The 20,627-nt window shown below is 56.8% G+C and overlaps 1 protein-coding gene across 1 annotated transcript; it reads left to right on the forward strand.

Moving 5' to 3' along the window:
- Positions 1 to 16,176: 16,176 nt before the first annotated feature.
- On the forward strand, positions 16,177 to 20,376 carry GSX2 (GS homeobox 2). Its single transcript, XM_074991812.1, has 2 exons — positions 16,177 to 16,793; positions 17,137 to 20,376. The coding sequence occupies exons 1-2, from the start codon at positions 16,385 to 16,387 to the stop codon at positions 17,475 to 17,477; spliced, it is 750 nt and encodes a 249-aa protein (XP_074847913.1). The 5' UTR covers positions 16,177 to 16,384; the 3' UTR covers positions 17,478 to 20,376.
- Positions 20,377 to 20,627: the final 251 nt, after the last annotated feature.

The raw sequence follows: 20,627 nt of genomic DNA on the forward strand, positions 1-20,627 counted from the left end.
TCAGCCTAGGAAACCCACTGATTAGGGGACTGTGATGGAGTGGGGGGAGTGCAAATGCGAGACTCAGGCTGGATGTGAGAAACAAGCAGAATAGCTCCCAGTGGCTAAGGATGACCCTGGGGCTACAACCGGCAGGTAACACCTCTGCCCTGGACAAAGAGGAGGGAGGAGCCGAGCTGGGTTTTTGAATCGGGGGCGGCAGTTAGAGGCTAGGGGAAGAGAGAGCTGGAAGGCAGCCAGCCTGAGGAGGGGGAAAGCTGCACCCCAGAGGGGCACCCCTCGGGGTCTTCTCCCCAGGATGGGTTGGAAGGACTGTCTCTGACTGCTGTACTGATGCTTCTGTGAGAAACTGGGCATCTGTTGCCTAATAAACCTCCTGTTGTACCTGCTGAGTGAGAGTCACTCCTGCCAGCGGACGGGGTGCAGTGCAGGGGGACCCCAGAACCCCATCACGCTGGTGTCAGAAGTGGGATGCACTGCACCCACGGATGAGCTCCCAGCAGTGGCTGACTGAGCGCAAGAGAAGGAAGGAGCCTCACAAGAGCCAGAGGTGGAACAGAGCAATTCCTGTAGCTGCTGCTGGTGAGTGGATACCCCAGGAGACGGTGGGGAGATGGATTATACCCGACTCCTGAAGGCAGAGCTAGCGGGGCTGTGCAGAGAGAGGGGCCTGACCATGGGAAAGGCGACCAAGGCCCAGCTGATTGCCCAGCTGGAAGAGAATGACCGATCCAGGGGGCCAGATCCTGTCCCGGCAGGAAGTGGCTGGTCACCCTCGGGAAGCCTTTCGGATTCTCCGACAGGAGCGGGGGCTTGACGCTGTCAGACACACACGGTGCCCGCCAGGTCGCGCTCAGCTAGCGGTAGTCCATTGTGGGCAGAGTCCCCCGCCGCAGAGCTGCGATGGCTGGAGCTCGAGGTGAGATTAAAGGAACTGGAGCACCAGGAACAGGAAAGAGAGCGTGAGCACGAGCGCCAGGAACGGGAAAGAGAGCATGAGCACGAGCGCCAGCTACAAGAGAGACAGCGGGAGGAGAGAGAGTGAGAGCGGGAGGAGAGAGAGCGAGAGCGGGAGCATGAGTGGGCCATGGTGGAGGCGAGACGCCAAGAAGCCCCAGCTGCGGTAAGCGGGGAGAGGGCCAGACGGCTCGGGGTGGCCAGTCACTTGGAGATGCGCGTGCTGGCCCAGTGTCAGGACCCAGGGGACATGGACAAGTTCCTCACCGCCTTTGAGCGAGCCTGTGAGTTGCACTAGGTTCCCCCAGCTGAGTGGCTCTGGCACCTCACCCTCTTGCTGGGCCAGAAGGCCGCAGTGGTGCTCAGCCAGCTGGAGGGGCTGCAGCCTGGGGACTATGAACGGTTCAAACAGGCCCTGCTGCATAAGTTCGGGCTGACTCCGGAGATGTACAAGAAGAAGTTCCAGGAGGCGCAGAAGAGGCCAGAGGAAACCTATGTAGATACGACCTCCGGCCTGAGGCAATACTACCGGAAGTGGGTGTTCGGGATGGGAGTCCAGTCCGTAGAGGACCTGATCGAGCTGGCGGTCCTGGAGCTATTCTACGAGATGTGTTCACCTGACCTGAGGGTGTGGCTCGTGGACCGGAGGCCAGGGGATTCACACAATGCAGGGAAACTGGCAGATGACTTCACAAACAGCCGGGCCAGGTTTGAAAGTGAGCTCCACAAAGAGAGGGAGTCCCGGAGAGACCGAGAATCTCAGAGAGACCAGTTCCTGACCGTATGACAGAGAGGACCACCTCTTGGGCAGGCCCAGGAAAGAGAGGCCAGCCACCCACTCCCCAGAGAGCCAAGCAGAGCCTGGACAGAGCAGCCGGCCTGAGGGACACAACAAGACCCAGGCTGTTATCGCTGTGGGCGAAAGGGGTGTAGAGCAGCCCAGTGCCCCAAGCTCCCAGACAGGTTGAGCAGGCCGGGGGGGTCATGGAGTCAACTGGGTGGAGTCCCAGAAGCCAGAGGGGCTGGCGGCCAAGGCGGGTGGTGCTGACAGTGGGCACTCGGATTGGGCCGAGTCCGCCCCACAGACCAGCTCCTCAAGGGGACCAAATGCTCAGAGGTCAGTTTACAGAGTGGGGGCGGCACTGCCTCTGCAGAGCAAGTGTCTCAAACACCTCGAGGTAGACGGGAGAAAGGTCACAGGGTTCTGGGACACAGGCGCTGACGTGACGCTGGCCTGCCCCGGGGTGGTGGCACCAGGCCGCATGATACCCAATTCCCACCTGACGATAACAGGAATTGACAGGACCCCTTTCAAGGTGTCCATGGCGAGGGTGCTCCTGAAATGGGGGAACAAGGAAGGCCCCAAGGAGATGGGCGTGCACAGCCATTTGCCGGCGGATGTACTGATGGGGGGTGACCTGGAGAACTGGCCAGGTGAACGCCCTCGTGCCCTGGTCCTGACCCGTAGCCAAAGAAAACGAGGGGTGCGTTCCCCAGATTCAGGGGTACAGGCCCAGCCAAAGTCACAGGAGCCACAGGAGCCAACCCTGAGAGAAAGGGGGCCGCCAAAAACCAGATCTCACAGGCCAGGGGTGCTGGAGCCAGGCAGGGATGGGGAAGTAGCTTCCACCACTGCCCCAGCCGAAGAGTCCCAGGCAGAGCAGCAGAGAGACCCCTCCCTGCAGAAGCTGAGGGAACTGGCCAGTCTCAGCCCAGCTCCACAGCTGGGGGAGGGCTGCAGGGAGAGACTCCTGTGGGAAAAGGGATTCCTGTACCGGGAATGGGCTCCCAGACGCAAAGCGGAGCCATGGAAGGTCCAGAGGCAACTGGTGGTTCCCCAAAGTACCAGCGCAGGTTGCTGTACCTAGCCCATGATGTCCCGCTGGCAGGACACCAGGGGATCCACCGCACCAGAAGGTTGTTACAGAACTTTTTTTGGCCAGGGCTCTTTGCAGCTGTCCATCTATATTGCCTGTCCTGCGATCCCTGCCAGAGGGCGGGGGGGACCTGAGACAAGGGGAAAGCTGCCCTGAGGCCACTGCCCATCATAGAGGAGCCTTTCCAGAAAGTGGCTATGGACATAGTGGGACCCTTCAGCAAGGCAACGCGTTCGGGGAAGAAATATATTTTGGTGGTGGTAGATTTTGCCACGTGATACCCAGAAGCAGTGGCCTTGACCTCTGTCGACACTGACACCGTGGCGGATGCACTGCTGTCCATTTTTAGCAGAGTGGGGTTCCCCAAGGAGGTCCTCACAGATCAGGGGTCCAACTTCATGTCGGCCCTGCTGCAAAGCTTGTGGGACAAGTGTGGGATCCGGCACACCTGGGCCACAGCCTACCACCCGCAGACCAATGGGCTGGTGGAGAGGTTCAATGGGACTCTCAAGCAGATGCTGAGAACCTTCATGAATCAATACCCCCATGACTGGGACAAGTACTCACCCCACCTGCTGTTTGCGTACAGGGAGGTCCCCCAGGAATCCACAGGGTTCTCCCCGTTTGAGCTGCTGTATGGAAGGAGGGTACGGGGACCCTTGGACTTGCTCAGAGAAGAGTGGGAGGGGACGGCCTCTCCCGAAGGGGAGTCAGTGGTACAGTATGTACTGACCTTCCGGGAGAAACTCACCAAGCTCATGGGCCTCGCCAGGGGGAACCTCTCCATGGCCCAAAGGAAGCAAAAGGTCTGGTATGACCGTAACGCCAGGGCCCGAGCCTATGCCACCGGGGACCAAGGGATGGTCCTTGTACCTGTGCGGCAGAACAAGCTGCAAGCGGCCTGGGATGGGCCCTTCAAGGTCATCAAACAGCTAAATGATGTGAATTATGTGGTGGAACTGTCAAACCGGGCCCACAGCCACCAGGTCTATCATGTGAACATGATGAAACCTTGCTGGGACAGAGAGAACTTGGTGCTGGCTGTGTGCAGACACTGGGAGGGGCAGGGGGATGATCCCTTGGTGGATTTGCTCACAAGGACTGGAGCCGGCTCCTTGCGGGAGTCTATTCCCCTCTCAGACCAGCTGACCCCTGCCCAGCAGACAGAGATCAAGGAGGTGTTGCATTCACACCAACAGCTGTTTTCTGACAGACCCGGACGCACTGACCTAGCTGTCCACCGAATAGAGACAGGCACCCACGCCCCTATCAAGCGTGTGCCATTCAGAGCCACAGGGAAGATGGCTCAGGACATAGAGCGGGAGGTTGAAGACATGCTGGCTCTGGGGGTGATCCAACCCTCCTCTAGCCCCTGGGCCTCTCCCGTGGCGTTAGTCCCTAAAAAAGATGGGTCTGTTCGGTTTTGTGTGGATTATCGCAAGCTTAACACCGTCACTGTATCGGACGCCTACCCCATGCCCAGGCCCGATGACCTTTTAGACAAGCTGGGGGGAGCCTGTTACCTCACCACCATAGACCTCACCAAGGGGTACTGGCAAATGCCATTAGACGAAGATGCCCGGCTCAAGTCGGCTTTCATCACCCCTGTGGGGCTCTACGAGTTCCTGGTCCTGCCCTTTGGCCTCAAGGGGGCACCCGCTACCTTCCAGCGTCTGGTGGACCAGCTACTGAAAGGGATGGAGAGCTTTGCCCTGGCTTACATGGACGACATTTGCATCTTCAGCCAGACGTGGGAGAACCATGTGTCCCAGGTCAAGCAGGTGCTGGACCGACTCCAGAAGGCTGGGCTGACTATCAAGGCAGGGAAGTGCAAGGTGGGAATGGCTGAGGTGACCTACTTGGGCCACAAGGTGGGCAGCGGCTGCTTAAAGCCAGAGCCAGCTAAAGTGGAGGCTGTCAGAGATTGGCCAACACCCCAGACTAAGAAGCAGGTCCAGGCCTTCATTGGGATGGCGGGGTACTACTGGAGATTTGTGCCCCACTTTAGCTCCATCGCAGCCCCCCTCACAGAGCTGTGTAAAAAGGGAAAGCCTGACAAGGTGGTCTGGACCGAGCAGTGCCAAGAGGCCCTCAGCACACTTAAGGAGGCTCTGGCCAAGGCCCCAGTGTTGGCAAATCCAGACTTCAACAAACCCTTCCTGGTGTTCACCGATGCCTCAGACGTGGGGCTGGGTGCTGTGCTAATGCAGGTGAATGACAAAGGAGAGAAACACCCCATCGTGTACCTGAGTAAGAAGCTGCTGCCCCGGGAGCAGAACTATGCAGCCATAGAGAAGGAATGTCTGGCCACGGTGTGGGTACTGGGGAAGCTGCAGCCGTACCTGTTTGGACGGCGTTTCACCGTGTACACCGATCACTCACCCCGACCTGGCTGCATCACATGAAAGGGGCCAACGCCAAGCTCCTGTGGTGGAGTCTGCTCCTGCAGGACTACGACATGGAGGTGGTCCAGGTGAAGGGGAACAACAACACCATAGCCGATGCCCTGTCACGCAGGGAGGGCCCCGAACTTCCCCAGGTCACTGGCTAAGTGACCCCGCTCAGTTTGGTCTGGAAGCGGGGAGAGATGTGATAGAGTGGGGGGAGTGCAAATGCGAGACTCAGGCTGGATATGAGAAACAAGCAGAATAGCTCCCAGTGGCTAAGGATGACCCTGGGGCTACAACTGGCAGGTAACACCTCTGCCCTGAACAAACAGGAGGGAGGAGCCGAGCTGGGTTCTTGAATCGGGGGACGGAGTTAGAGGCTAGGGGAAGAGAGAGCTGGAAGGCAGCCAGCCTGAGGAGGGGGAAAGCTACACCCCAGAGGGGCACCCCTCGGGGTCTTCTCCCCAGGATGGGTTGGAAGGACTGTCTCTGACTGCTGTACTGATGCTTCTGTGAGAAACTGGGCATCTGTTGCCTAATAAACCTCCTGTTGTACCTGCTGAGTGAGAGTCACTCCTGCCAGCGGACGGGGTGCAGTGCAGGGGGACCCCTGAACCCCATCACAGGGACTTTGGGCACGTCATCTAACTTCTTACTTTCAGCATTCTAATGGTCAATGTGAAATAAATTACTCTCTATCCAGCCCTTCTCAGAGAACTGCCACTATCACAGAATACTACCAGATTGCCACCATTGACGGCAGTCTCTGCTGAAAGGCTAAGGGTTAAATAATCAGGAAAATTAACTGCTTCCTCAGTCCCTGAGATGGTTTTCCATTACAGTGTACATGGACATGGTTAGAACTCTGTTTCTGCCCATGCTTTACATGTTGGATAGGTACATACACTAGTGGAGTTCGGCTCCAGCAATATCAGACCAATATGTTTCCTGACATAATATATTTGTTTAAATAGTCATTTACATCAAAAGTCTGTTGATATTTCAAAGCAGTCTAAAGAGATGTATCATTAATATTAATATAGATTCATATTAATTATTTCTGATCTAGAGAAGCATTATCAACACTTACTCAATTAGCTAGCAGTGCAACAGCTCATAAAATATGCAGAGGGAAAAAGCACCCATTCCATGAACGAGGAAAATTAGTATACAGTAATTGGGTTATCTGTGTAAACTAACTAAGCTAATTTGAGTAGGTTAAATGTAGCAACACACAAAATTCCTACAATAATCTAGTTCATATACTTTGAATGACAGAGACAGCTCTTCTTCCTAATGCCAGGCATATTCAACTGGCTAGGAAAGCAATACTTCTGCTGGCATTACATTCAAAGGGCTAGAGGATGGCCCCCACCCAGCAAAGCTCTTAAACACCTGCATAACTTTAAACGGATAAGTAGGTTGATTAACTTTAATGAGACTATTCCCATCCTTAAAGTTCTTCCTGTGCTTAACATTTTTTATAAATTAGAGCCTATATTACTAAAATATATTTTAAAATGCATTACTTTATGTGGGTACGTGAAAAGTACCATGTAAGTATAAAATGTTTCATTATTAGCAAGAAGTAGGTGCAAAAGCCTGCTGAAGTGAACTGTAGATTTTCCATTGAGGTCAATGAGCTTTGAATCAACCCCATAGACAGTGGTGGTACTTACAAAGCAGCTAATTGTACAGAAACAAATGTCTGCACAACCTTTTTGCAGTGGTTTAACTGTATTGGTTTCAAGGCTTAATACAAAGATAAGGTATATCTCTACTCCAAGTGCCACAGCAACATACCTGCAGAAGTGGATAGCATGATGTTGCCTAGTATGGAAGCATTTAGTGACACGGAAAAGTCACATACAGAGAAATACTAGGAAATTGTGCAAATTCAGATGTAATTTACTCAGTTTTCCTCCTCAGTGGCTTTACCCTGACCCCTACCACATTTCTTCCTATGGAACTGTTTATAGACGTTCCTATGGGATTGTTTTAGAGATGCACATTGATTAAGGTGACTATCCATCCCGTATTTTAGGCAGGCATCCCACTTTTAGCTTTTTTGTTAAAAAAAAAATGTCCTGTATATTCACTCCCCTGCTGAGCTGCCCTTTCCCCAGGTCAGCGCAGCTGTATAGCTGCAGGTAAAAATCAATCAGGAGCTCGCTGGACAGAATGTACTGATGGGCCAGTGAAGGAGAGGGAGCCAGGGGCCTGTCGTAGTGGTAAGGCAGAGTACGTTGGCCGGTAGGATAGTGTGTTTTATGCTCTCCCTAAGATTTTAAGGGGCACCTGGTGCCCCAGCAGTGCTGGGCAGCTCCTCTGTGGGGCAGCTGCCCCCCAGAGCTGGGGAGACCACTGTGGGGAGGTAGTCCAATCCCCACTGCAGGACAACCTCCCATGTAGTTGCCCTCCTACCCCCATGGGGCAGCCACCTCTGCAGCTAGGGAGCCCCCACAGCCAGGGAGAGATCCCCCATGGGGCAGCAGCATCATTGCTGGCACCCCAATGCATGAGGCACCCAAAGAGCTCTCCTGCAGGGCAGCAGCCCCATTGCCAGTACCCTGAGGCATGGGGCAGCCTGGAAGGTCCCCTGTGGAGTGGCAGCCCTATTCTTGGTGCCCTGAGGGGTGGGGAAGCCTGGGAGATCCCTGGAGGGGTGGCAGACTAATTCCTGACACCTGGAGGCATGGGGCAGCCAGGAGCCACAGCTGCCCCCACCCCCCACAAGGCAACAGCCCCCACCCCCAGGGCAGCCACTGCTGGAGCCAGGAAGCATCCTTGCAGTATTCCTAGAGCCAGGCAGCATGGGGTACCCGGAGAACTCCTTCCCCGCTTTTGCAGGGCAACCGCTCCTGCAGCTGCAGAGATTTCCCATGGGGCAGCAGCCCCATCTGGCGCCCTGTGGCATGGGGCAGCCAGGGAGCTGCACTTGCTTGGCAGCCATGCCAGGGAGCTACCCCTCACCCGCTGCCCCAGGGTGTCCTATATTTGGCATATATATATATATATATATATATATATATATATATTATATGGTCATTCTAATACTGATCTGAGAGCTGCCTGAATAAGGAGGTTTACCCTGGCACATAGAATGATAGCAGGTTAGACACAGATCTACTAGGGATAATCTAGATCTAGATGGTGCTTGGTGAATGCCAGGGACTGGGCTTGGGGACCTTCCCAAGTCCCTTCCAGTTCCAGGGTTCTATGATTCGATGAATGTGGAGGCAGTTTGTGGAATAGGGCCAGATCCATGACGACATTTAGGCTCCTAACTTCCATGCAATTCAGTGGGGCCACGAGGGGCTTATGGCCCTAGGAACTTAGACAGAAAATCTAACTAAATTAAGAAGAATCTTCTACAATTAATCAGGAGACGCTGCATGCCAGAGAGTCACAGGGGTTAGCTGCAGGCCTGCTGACAGCCGGGGACAAGTTGCCCCTAGGCCTGATCTTTCAAGCAGGCCTGAAGCTCCAGCCCCTGCTACTACTTTGGTGTCAGCAGCAATTGGAGCTCCACGGTAGCGCTGCTCCACGGGGCTGTGGGGGGTCCAGTGGCATTATCCCAGCAACACTAAGGTCAACTGCCCTTGGCCTCACCCCTTCTGGGGTCACGGAGCCACCCCCTTCCATTTTGCCCCACAGGCTGTGGCTGTTGTTGGCCTTGCTGTTAGCCTGTAGCTTCACCAATAATGAGCAGTCCTGGGGCACCTTAAAGACTAAAGAATTTATTAAGTCAAGAGCTTTCATGAGTAAAACCCAGTTCCTCCAGTGTTAAACAGGGATTTAGGCTTAAGTAGTGGTGCATGGGTGTGGCCTACTGTGTGTTTGTGATAGGATTAAAGCAAAATGCACCCAAACAACTTTCATGGAAGAACCTCATCATCAGATCCACCTGCACAAATAAGTGCTGGAACTAAGGGTAGGGGTGGTTGCTGCCACACTCCCCTGGATCCTAAAAGGTCCCCTTTAAGAGGGGGATCCCTTAAAATAGCACTGTTCTCAAATGAATACAGGGGACAGCTAAAGAAAGAATAGGCATGGGTGTGGGGGTCAAAGGATTAAAATAAGGGAGCCAGAGGGGGATACTGAGCAGAGCGCCCCGGACAACACCCACTGCTCCTCAAAGGTGTTGAGGGAGCCAGCAGTCGCTGCCCAGAGGAACTCTGCCCAGATTCATGAGCGGATGGTGGAACAGAGGTAGGCCCCACAGTTGCAGTCCCCTGCCCTTTGGCCAGCCTCCTCTCCCTGGTCTCATAGATGGCCACCTTGGCTGAGGCCAGGAGGAGGCTGATGAGGAGGTCCCACAACTTCATGGGGCCACGGATGGGGTGTGCAAGGATGAGAAGATGTGGGGAGAAGTGCAGCCAAGCACCTCAGCAGGAGGTGCTGGAGGAGCCAGAAGAGGGGCTGCAACCTGCTACACTCAAGGTAGATGTGTGCCAGGGTCTCCCTCATGCCACAGAAGGAGCAGGTGTCTGGGATAGGGGAAGTGGTTTCCTTTACACGCAGGGTTTGCAGTTTAGTTCAATGGCTCTCAGAGCTCTCACTGGACACTTTATTACAGCCCCATGACTACACCTAAAGCTTACACCTGTTTCTGTGGCCAGGGATGGTGTAGACGAGACAGAGTACAGCGTGAGGCCCAGGGAAACGCACAGTTGGAAAGGCTTGTGTTGAGATGTTTTTTAAATGGTCGCCCAGCTAGCATGTAATTAGCCTAAAGCCCTTGCAGAGGCTTGTATTAAAGAAGAAATCCATTGACTGGAAAGGGATCTTTCTCCTTCAGAGACTAATAATTCTCCTGTAGAACAAGTGTCCAACCCAGACCACACACTGTAGCTGAATAGGGACTTTTTCTGTTTCCACCGCTTCCCTGACAGTGCTGATCAGTCAACAGACTGCTTCTGCAAGCCGGCTGCACCCCAGCTCTGGGTGGGGGTCAAACACAACCACGTGGCTTCCCGGTGCGGTGCTGTAGAGTGAGTCAGAGGGGGGCCAAAGACGTCGCAAACTCCCCCAGGGATCTCACCCAGCCGGGAGAGGTGGTTGAGGTCTCCTGCTGGAGTTACGCAACTCCCTGGCCTGGCCCTACCCTTAAGTGGAGGCACAACACCATGCAAAGCCATTAGCTCAGTGGCTTAAGCGTTGATTTCTTAAACCCAGCGGTGCAAGCTCAAGCCTTGAGGGGGCCCTTTAGGGATAAGGGCAATACACTCTTTAAAAAAGGGGCTAGCACTTGGTCCTGCCAAACAGGGCAGGGGACTGGACCTGACCTCCTGGGCTCCTTCCCAGTTCTATGGGATGCGTGTGGTCAAGTGAAGGGCCTGCGCGGCCAGCCGGGAACCCCCAGGGACGCGCAGGGCAGGCAGGGATCGCACTGCTGCGCCCCAGCCAAGAGCTGCACGTTGCGTTCCGACCCAGCTGCAGCGGGCAAGCCCCGAGCCGGTCCCTTCAGAAGCCGGCTCCGGACAGGTGAGAGCCGGCGCTGCGGGCAGCCCTGCAGACAGAGGGCGCCGCCCTCACCCGCCCGGAAACCAGCCCCTCACCGCTTCCCGGCCAGGAACGGGCGCGGCCGGGCGGGGTGGGGACCTACCTAGGGCTGTAGAAATCTCGCCTCTCAGAGGCTGCATGGAAGCAAGAGCCGAGCTGGCTGGTCGCTCTGACGCTCGGTGTTGCCCCGCTCCCTTCCTAACGCGGAGCAAAGCCGTTTCCGAGCAGCCCGCACCAGTAGCGCCGCGGTAGGGGGCGCCCCTTTCTCTCCGGCCGAGGGACGGGCTCTCCCGGGGCGTGGCCGGCGCCTGGCGCGTTACAGGTGTTTACTTCCTGCCGCGCGAACCGCGTCTTACTGCTGAGGGCAGCAGCCGGGATTCCTCCGCCTGGCGCTGGGTTTTGGAGTTAGTTTGGCTCTGGGAGGGGATCGTGCTGGTGAAACTGGCCGGGAGGGTAAAAGCCACCGCGCGGGCCTGCTCTGTGGGGTAGCCGAGCGCTCTCGCTGCGGGGAAAGCCGGGACGCTGAGCAAGCAGACAACGTGGGGAAGCGGGTGCGGAGCGTGAGCCCGCCCAAGCAGGGCTTGGCTCAGCGGCACGGCTCGCTTTGCCCTGCGGGCAAGGCTTATCCTAGCAGCTAAGGGCTGCCGGAGCGCGGAGCCGAGGCTAAGCTCTCCGGAAGCGGTGGAAAGGTGGGGACTCAGATGAGCTGCCCCCCTTTCATCTGAATACACCTGTATGGACGCACATCTCGTAGAGCTGGAGGTTACCTGGCCCCCTCGGCAGGGCTAAGCAGCTCCCTTTTTTTGCTTTTTAAAAAAAGTAACTGTTTGCCCCAGATCCCTAAATGGCCCCCGCTGGGGCTGAACTGACAACCCTGGGGGCTGGGTGCCCAATGCGTAAACCACCACGCTCCCCCCCAAAGGTGGTTAGGCCGGAGCCTGGCAGTTATGAGCGCCTGTGAAACCCCCCCACAGGCGTTTTGAGGCCACCTCTTTATCTTCGGGGGCACCGAGTTTTCCAGCCCTGCTCCAGAGCCTCGTAGCAAGCAGAGCCCCAGCCCTGAAAAGAGACCTCGGGCGCAGCTGCGGCGGAATGCGCTGCTGCTTTCCTGTAAGGCTGGGGCCTTTCCGTGCGCTCTAATGAGCGTTATGTCCGAAGATTGCCCCTTTGGGCAGGTCTGCAAGGCGTGGCTTAATGTTTGGAAGTTACGCAGATGAGGATGTTGACACACCCACTCTTCAGCCACTTGCTACGTGTTTTCCTATTACGCTGCTATAAGTGGTTTAAGCGCTGGCGGGCTAAACCCAGGGTTGTGAGTTCAGCCCTGGAGGGGGCCACTAAGAGATCTGGGGCAAATAGATTAAAAAAGAAAAGGCTGGTGTTTGGTACTGCGAAGAGGGCAGGGGACTGGACTTCATGACCTCCTGAGGTCCCTTCCAGCCCTAGGCGATGTGTATCTCACTAAGTGAAACAGACATGGGGGGGAAGGGACAGTTTTTCCTCTTTTTTTATTTCCCCCTTTACTTTTTGTCAGCCTTGAAACAAGCCCGACTTGAGACGTCTCTGCCTTGTGTGGGTCGCGTGTATCCTCAGGTCCTTGGCAATGCTGCTGCTCCATGAAATCAAAATTTATGATTATTCAAATGTTGGGGACTGTGAAAAGGGAGGAAGAAAGAGGGAAAATTAATATTGCAGCTGTTCTGCTGATTAATGAGAGATAATTGCTCATGAAAAGTCACCCCTGTGGCATTTTGTTGTCTCCTGGATCTTTGTTCTTTTCCACTATTATTGAGGACTTTCTCGAAGACTAAGCGGTTCTTTTCAATTTTTGGTATTCAGAAAGTGTTGCTTGGTTACAGATAATGGAGAAATCTCGGGCTATATTGGGTAAGATGTGCCACAGACAGCAATATTACAATGCCACTCTCAGAAAAGGATGGCTACAAGTTAACGATGCGCTTTCAATAAAACATTAATAGACTTGTTCACGCTTTGATAATGACCTCATTAATGGGCGCTGGGGGCACGTCCTGTCTTCTGCTTGTGTGCACCTAACAAAACCCCGCTTCGAGATCATTTGCAAGCGAATAACCAAACCCAAGTCCGATTTGCAGAGAAATGGGAGCCTGACGCACGAGCCGTCCATTCCTTTGCTTTGCAAAAGGGAGCTTTGGCTATCACCCGCCAGTCACTGGGAGTAGCTTGGTCACTGGCTCTTTGTAAACTGGCCCCTCTGCCCTGCTCTGTCTGGGTGCTTCCTTCCTTCCCGCAGCCGGATCCGGGTCTGTGTGGGCAAAGCAGAAGCTGGATTTGGGGGGGGGGGGTGTCAGGCTGGGGGGGACGACGCCGGGCTGATGTTCTTTTTGAACTACTCGGCTTTAAGAAGGGAACAGCAATTTCGTTACATTCTCATTTGTTACACTGCCTTGAACTAAAGGCAGACAAAGCGATACTCTGTCACCCCGAGCAGAATGAAGGGAATCAAAGGATTTCCCCTTAAAAGGGCTAATTTTCTCCTTGAATTATGAAAGTAATGGCTAGGTAACAGCCTGTGCTCTGTACCCGACCGCTTAATACCGTCTAAATCCTTCCACGTGGCTCGACTAGTCGTGGCAATTAGAGCTCATTATAGGCTCATAAGAGCTCTCATTTCGGGGATTACTTAATGGGCAATGAAATTTTATCGGACAGAATTATTGGAAAAATAAAACTGCAAGGAGGGCGCTGGGCTGCGGGCGCGCGCCTTGCATCATTCCGCCTGGCTTGGGAAAGCTTCCCCAGCCAGCGCTCTTTTCCGCCTCTTTTATCGCTGCCCTTGGTTTATTATAGCAATTACCCAGCCAGGCCCTGATCTGAGTCTTACGCTGTCTGACTGTCCTTAAATAAGGCCACTGCCCCCGCTCCCATCAGCGCTAGCGGAGCAGAGCCCGCCTGGCCCGCTTCGGAGAGCTTCTTGTAAACCCCAGCTGACTCTCCAGCCTTTGCGGTAAAAGCTGTAGCGCCCGGGAAGAGCTGGGGAAAGGTTCTCGGGATTGATCAGCGTTCTCCTGCACTCCCCAGTTTCACTTCAAAGCAGGGCGCGTGTAGACGCTCTACTTCGAAGTTATTTGTCGAATGTAGACATGTGTGTATGACCTGCCTATGGGGTATCGCTTCACAAGAGTATTTTCCACTGCCAATGAACGTTAGCTCCGGTACAGGAGGGATAGCTGAATAAACCCAGGGCTGTGAGGTTTTCAATGCTGGAGAGGATCATTTAAGGGTCTGGGGGGAAGGGGGGGGCGAAAGGGCTGGTGCTTGGTCCTGCCAAGAGGGCGGGAGACTGGACTCAATGACCTCCTGAGGTCCCTTCCAGCTCTGAAATGTGCAGCTCTATGTTTTGTTTTGTTTTATGGGTGATGGGGATGACACACAACTAGTTTACCACCTTTACCTTCCAAAGATACTATTAGGTGGAGTCTGGGCTGGAAATTCTCTAGGTCTGAAGAAGTGGGTCTGTCCCACGAAAGCTCATCCCCTAAGAAATTGTGTTACTCTTTAAGCTGCTACCTGACTGCTGGTTTGTATTATTGGGCCTAGGTAGTCTAGGGATCCGGTCAGTTTCTGTTTAACCGGCGCCCAGATCTTTAACCGTATTAACAGGGCGCTTTGCTTTCATTAATCGTTCTTTACTAATGTCTCCCTTTCTAGCGCAAGCTCCTGCCTTCCGGGGGGTTTTGAGCCTTTGATCTGCTCTCCTGCTGCGGAGGGTTAGTTTGTAAAGGTGCTTTGCTAGCGCTAGCTAAGGTTGGAGCTGACCTGCCTTCAACTCGGCAGGTCCCTAATTGTTGTCACAAGATTTTGGATTAACACATTTCTGGAATAGCTCTCTGTTTACACTCCAGAGACCCAGGCTCCAGTAAACACTTTCTAATTGAATTCTAATCACATTCGAATAGCTCCATAACCAGTCTCAGCTGCAATTCATAAAACTTTAATTGCCATCCATAAATCCTCAGCTCCTGCGGGTGCGGGGCGTCCCCGCAATGGAACGGGAGGGCTTCCAGCGGATGACCTGACAGCCCCGCTTCAGAACGATCTTGATCGATTTCTGCTTCTCCTCGCGTGTCCCTGCGCGACTGCGGGAGAAATCACAGCCCGGGCGTCTTTTGCGACCCGTAAGCAGGGCGGTGGGGGCCCCGGGCTTTTGAGGGGTCCCTTATGTGCCTATCCCAGAGGCGAGGAAACAGCCCTTGGCTGGAAGCGCAAGCAGAGGCGCAAGCTTTTTTGTGTTTGCTTTCGAGATCAGTTTAAACAGCGGGCCCGTTTGCCTTACGCCCGTCGCCCAGGGACCTGCAGGGTCACCGTATTTGTTCCTTTCCTCCCGCCCCGGACCTTGAAACGCGCTCAGGACTCAGGGGTCTGCGCTAGCAGGCGGCGAGGGAGAGTTTTCTGCTGTAAAATGCAACTGTCAGCCCCGATCCCAGCGTCAAGGGGAACTGGGCACGTTGTCATCTTTACAGTTGAGGACTGGAGGCGGCTCACCAGGAAAGCGACGTTAGGTCTGCAGCTGGAAGTGCCTTCCCCCCGCTAGACCAGCGATGCTGCCAGCGCCTTGGTTCCTTCCCGAGAGCTGAAATGCTCGGGTGTCTCCGGCCCTGTTTCGCTGCTGATCCAATTTCACTTCGAACGATCGGTTCGGCGGGCCGGGTGGGGATCAAAGGCCCCCTCGCTGGCATTTGCTCTCCGCGTGGCGCGTTCCAATTGAAGCTTTGAGACGATCCTGGACGTTCGCTTGGAAGTCTTCCGTTCTGACGAGGGAGAAGCGCCCGGCTATTGGAAGGCTCCGGCCGCTGAGCTAATTACCAGTTTGACAGGATTCACTCGTTTCAAAAACACCTTCCCGACCCCTCCCCTCGGGAATAGCTCTTTGATGCGCTTCCCGGGCCGGAGAAGGGCCGCGGGCTCCTGGACAAAGCACCTAGAATCGTTCTCTAGGGGTAACGGGACGAACAGCGAGGCGGCCCCCGCAGAAGTTGCAGTGACTGGTACTAGGTGGTATCCGGGTGTAACGGGACACGGTTCCTGCCTGACAGAATTCACAGTATAAGGGCTGGTCGGCGCGAGAAAGTGACTTGCTGCTCCACCACCCGAAAGCCTCCCCAGCCTCCTCTCCTCACGTGTCCCTGCTCTCGCCCTAGGCGGGCAGCCGGGGCCCAACCCCCCCCTCCACGCGGTTATTTTAAACCCGCGGCCAAGCCCTCCCAGGGCAGGGTGTTTGCACCGGCCCCGCCGGGGCGGCCCGTTCCGATCGCTGCTGGGGGCAGCCGGAGAAGCGAGGTCCTGGTGAAATTAACAAAACACGCGCACTTCAGAAAGCCGCCCCTGCCCCCCGCCCGTTTCGTTCCAGCCCGGGCAGCCTATCCCGAGGGTCCGGAGGGGAAGCCAAGGGGGTTTAGAGCTGCATCCCTTTCAGCAATCACGTGTGAAGTAGTGGCTATAAAACCCCGGAGCAGGGGATCCAGGCGGGGGACTGTAAGCCCGGCCCTCTCCAGGGACCCTGCCGTTCAGCTCTCCTCCGCCCGAGGCACCTTCTCGCTAGCCCCGGGGCTGCCGCGGCCGCTCCCCACCCGCCTTGGCCCGGGGGGACGAGCCCGCCCCGACCCGCAGCCCTCCGCGATGTCCCGCTCCTTCTACGTCGACTCCCTCATCATCAAGGACTCCGCGCGGCCGGCTCCCGCCCTGCCCGAGCACCCGCCCGGCCAGGACTTCCTCATCCCGCTCGGCGTGCCCGCCCCCCTGGTCATGTCGGTGGCCGGGCCCGGCTGCCCGGCCCGCAAGAGCGGCTCCTTCTGCGTGTGCCCGCTCTGTGTCACCTCCCACTTGCACTCCTCCCGCGGGGCGGGCGGCGGCGGCGGCGGGGGGGCCCCCTACTGCCCCAGGATGGGCCACCCGCCGCCGCCCCCGCCGCACCCGCAGCCGCCAAGCTCGGCCGCCGCCCTGGGCCACCCGGCGCACCACGCACCTGGCTGCAGCGCCGCCACCTACAGCGCGAGCGATCCGCGGAGGTTCCATTGCCTCGGCATGGGTAGGAGTCAGCGGGGCCGGCCGGCGGGGGGGAGGAGGGTCCTCGCGGCGGTGCCCCCCGAGGACGCGGGGGTGGGGGCTGCCCAGGGGCCAGCAGAGCCGCACAGGTGGGCTGGGGAGGGCTGGCTGGGCCCGGGGCGGATCGGGCTGACTGGCAGGTGGGGGGGCTGCTGCCACTGGGCGTGGGCCAGCTGCAGGTAACCGGAGGCTCTGTGCATGCCGCGCCCCCGGGCGGGGCGCGTCTCTGCTGCGGCTGTGCCACGGGGCCTGGGCGGGGAGGGAGGCAGGGCGGGCTCGGGGTTCCCGCTCCCCTGGCACTCAGCCCTGGCTTCTCTGCCGTCCAGGAGGCGCCGAGAGCGGCCCGCTGGCCAACGGCAAGCGGATGAGGACGGCCTTCACCAGCACGCAGCTGCTGGAGCTGGAGCGGGAGTTTGCCTCCAACATGTACCTGTCCCGCCTGCGCAGGATCGAGATCGCGACCTACCTGAACCTGTCCGAGAAGCAGGTGAAGATCTGGTTCCAGAACCGCCGCGTGAAGCACAAGAAGGAAGGGAAGGGGGGCCCGCGCCACGCCCCCGGGGCCTGCAAGTGCGCCGGCAACCCGGGCCATTACCCCCGCTCCGAGGACGAAGAGTCTTTATCCCCAGCCTCGGCCCCCGAGGACAAGGCGATCTCCCCTTTATGAAGCGCGGCCCGGCCCCGGCCGCGCGCTGGGACGCCTGAGGTCCCCGGAGCGAGCCGCGGTACGTCCGAACTCCAGGGGGAAGGAGGCCCGGGCGACTGACCGCAGCTGCCGCCCCCTGGCCCGGCTGGGCCCACGCCAGGCACACCCGGCGCTGGATTCGCAGCCCCAGCCGCGCGGAGGGCCGGGGGCAGCAGCGCTCTGATCAGCCCCGTGGCGGGGCTGCCCCGGGCAGCGGAGGGCTCGGCGGGACCGGCGCAGCTGCACCTGGCCGGCTTGATAGGAGATTATAGTTCTATTTATTGAAGCGACCCCCGCCCCACCCCCCCGGCAGGGTTAGTTGTGGCAGCGCCAGGCTGGGGCCCGGGCTGAGCGCAGCCCCAGGAAGGGGGGTGAAGAGGCCTCGTGGGGCGCTGGTTGTACTTCTGCGCGGGGCTGAGCCCGGCACCGATGCCAATAAAGGCCCCGCGCTGCCAGCCTGAGTACGGCCCTTTCCTGGCACCCCGGCCTCCCGGCTCGGAACCCAGGGCCCCCTCTCTCCGCAGGGCGCCGGCGCTAGGAAGCGCTTCTCCTCCCCCGGGAGCCCCGCGCCGTGAGGGGCTGGGTTGGTCTGGGCTGGGCTGGGCGAGCCGCCCGCTGGAAGCTGCGGGTCACCGAGGGTGGAACTGACCGCGGAGCAACGCCGCCCCCAGCGAGGCCAAGGGAAGGGGCTGCTGGCCGGAGTGGGCGGGGGAGGGTCCCTAGAGGGCCCGATCCCGCGGCTCTGTGCCACTGAGCCCCACGAGCTGGGCCTGGCCTCTGCAGCGCGCGGCCGCTCCCCGGGGGCGCTCGGGAGGAGGAGGGGGCCAGGCGGCGCCCCTCGGGCGTTCCAGCCCTCCGGGCCTGAGGCTTAGAGTGCAGCCCGGGCTGGGACTGGCGGATCTCTCCCAGGGGGCCCCGGCAGTGCGAGCGGCCGCTGCTAGCGGAGGCCAGGGCAGGGCGTGAGACCGAGCTGCTAGCCGGGGAGGGGAGGCCCCGGCCTACCGGTGAGCCAGATCCCAGCTGGGCAGCCTGGCTGCGGAGAGGCCGGGCCCGAGGGCGGAGGCCGGGCGCTTTGCCTGATGCTGGAAGCTGAGCCGCTCCGTGGCCAGCCCGGGCTGCCTTTCCTCGGGCTGCTGAGGCACGTTTGGCAGATCCCCGCTGGGACAGTCCCCCAGCACCTGGCCTCGGGTGGGCTGTGCCAATGTCCCGGCCGCGCTCTGCTCCAGCCACGCTTTCACCCCCTGTTGCAGCCCTTTGCTCACGTCCCCCTCTGTGGCCAGAGGGGTTTTAACAGCAGCCTTCCTGGGAGGGCAAAAAAACCCACCAGCCAAACAGGCCTCCTGCACCCACGATTTCTTTCCCCTCCTTTCCTGGGGGCTGCAGCACTCCGGCCTGGGGCGCCTCTCTCAAGTGCCTGCCCCACTTCTAATCGGAAGGTGGATAATTAGGTTCCCAAGGGTTGGCAGAGCAGAAGTGAATAGCTCCCACGCACCCTAGGTTCCCAGCTCAGGCCCTGGTGCACAAGAGCAACGACAGTCCAGAGCAATGGGATTCTCAGCCACCACTGGGGTTCCTCAGACCATGCCCTCTAGCAGACTGGCAATTAGAAATAAGCCAGGCTGAGCACGCACAGTTATTGATGGTTGCGCAGGGCCTGATTCTGCAAGGCATTTAGCACTCCCAGCTCCCAATGAAATCAATGCATTTGGTTCCCCTCTCATTTCCTCTGGCAGGAATCAAGAGAAACTGCATTGCAGTCATTGAAGGTGAACCAGAGTGAAGGTGGAGGTCAGAGGAGAATCCAATCAGCAAGCTCAGTCGCTGGCAGGATAAGGGAGGTAGGGATTGATTCAGGGCTGCCTGACACCAGTTTCATGCTGGTGTAAGCTGCGCTGCAGAACGGAGTCAGGCCCTCCGGGCTGACAGTGTGCACTGTACAAGACCCAAAGGTTAGAGCAGGCTGTGGCCCAAAGGGTTAGAGAAATAGTGACAGCCTATCAGAGAAAGGTGAGATAATGTGATTGCGGGGGGGTGGAGCTGGGTAAATTCAGACTGGAAATGAGGTGCGAGGATCTGTTTAACAGTGAGGACCGCTGGAATGGATGGTGCTGGATTCTCTCTCACTGCCCATTTTCAAATCAAGACAGGAGGTTTTCCTGAAAGATGTCCCCTGGGAATCCTTGTGGGGAGGGTCTATGGCCTGTGCTATACAGGAGGTCAGACTCCATGATCCATGACCCTTCTGGCCTGGCAATCTCCAGAGGAATGTACCGTGCAGTATTAGGAGAGTACCCAGAGTGTTTGGCCTGGTTGCTGTTGTTTATTTGCCCATCCCCTAGTTGCAAATAACTCACTTTGCATCCCACTCGAAATATGTTTGTGGGGGTGAGATTAGGGACTGGGAAATCACTCCACAGAGAAGCACGTAAAACTGATGGGTAGGGAAGCAAAAGAAGAAACTGAGCAGAGCAGGCAGTGGCCATCACTGGGAGAGCAGGGAAGAAGAAATCCTGATTTTTTTTCTCATGATGCTACAATTGGAAAAAATCTGATATATTATCTATTTTTCATAACTAACTCATTGTGAACTGAAGCAAGAAATATAAGGAGGTCTCAAGATAAGGAACATGAACAAGGTATCAGGAGATCAGAAATACCCTGCCCATCCTGCACTGATACAGGATGTGACAGGTTCTGGCTAGATCCTGGCTAGACCGGAAGATGACTTTGGAAGAGGGAACCTGGTATGGAAGAGGGTAAGAGCTATTGGTATGGTCGAAACATTTTCTAATAGCATTCCAAAGTTGGCAATAAAACATTAGGGCGCCTACTTTGTGTAACACGGATATTCAAAGACCAAATGACCAGAGGAAATGTTACTTTCAGCTCACATGGAACTGTACATGTCCTAACAACATATGTCATAACTTGTCATAACAACATTAATGAAAGAAGAAAACTAAATTAAAATGAATCTCATTATTGCTCCCTAAAAACGATCACCTTTCTTCAACTCAGGTACATACACAGGGTATAGCTTTGTGGGTCCCATTCTGACTCATGGGGGAGTTTATTTTGCCTGCAAGATATGGCTCGTATAAGTGTAAATTATTTGGGCTAGATTGTTTCCTA

The sequence above is a fragment of the Carettochelys insculpta genome, chromosome 4, assembly GCF_033958435.1.
Source record: "Carettochelys insculpta isolate YL-2023 chromosome 4, ASM3395843v1, whole genome shotgun sequence".
Taxonomy (NCBI): Eukaryota; Metazoa; Chordata; order Testudines; family Carettochelyidae; genus Carettochelys; species Carettochelys insculpta.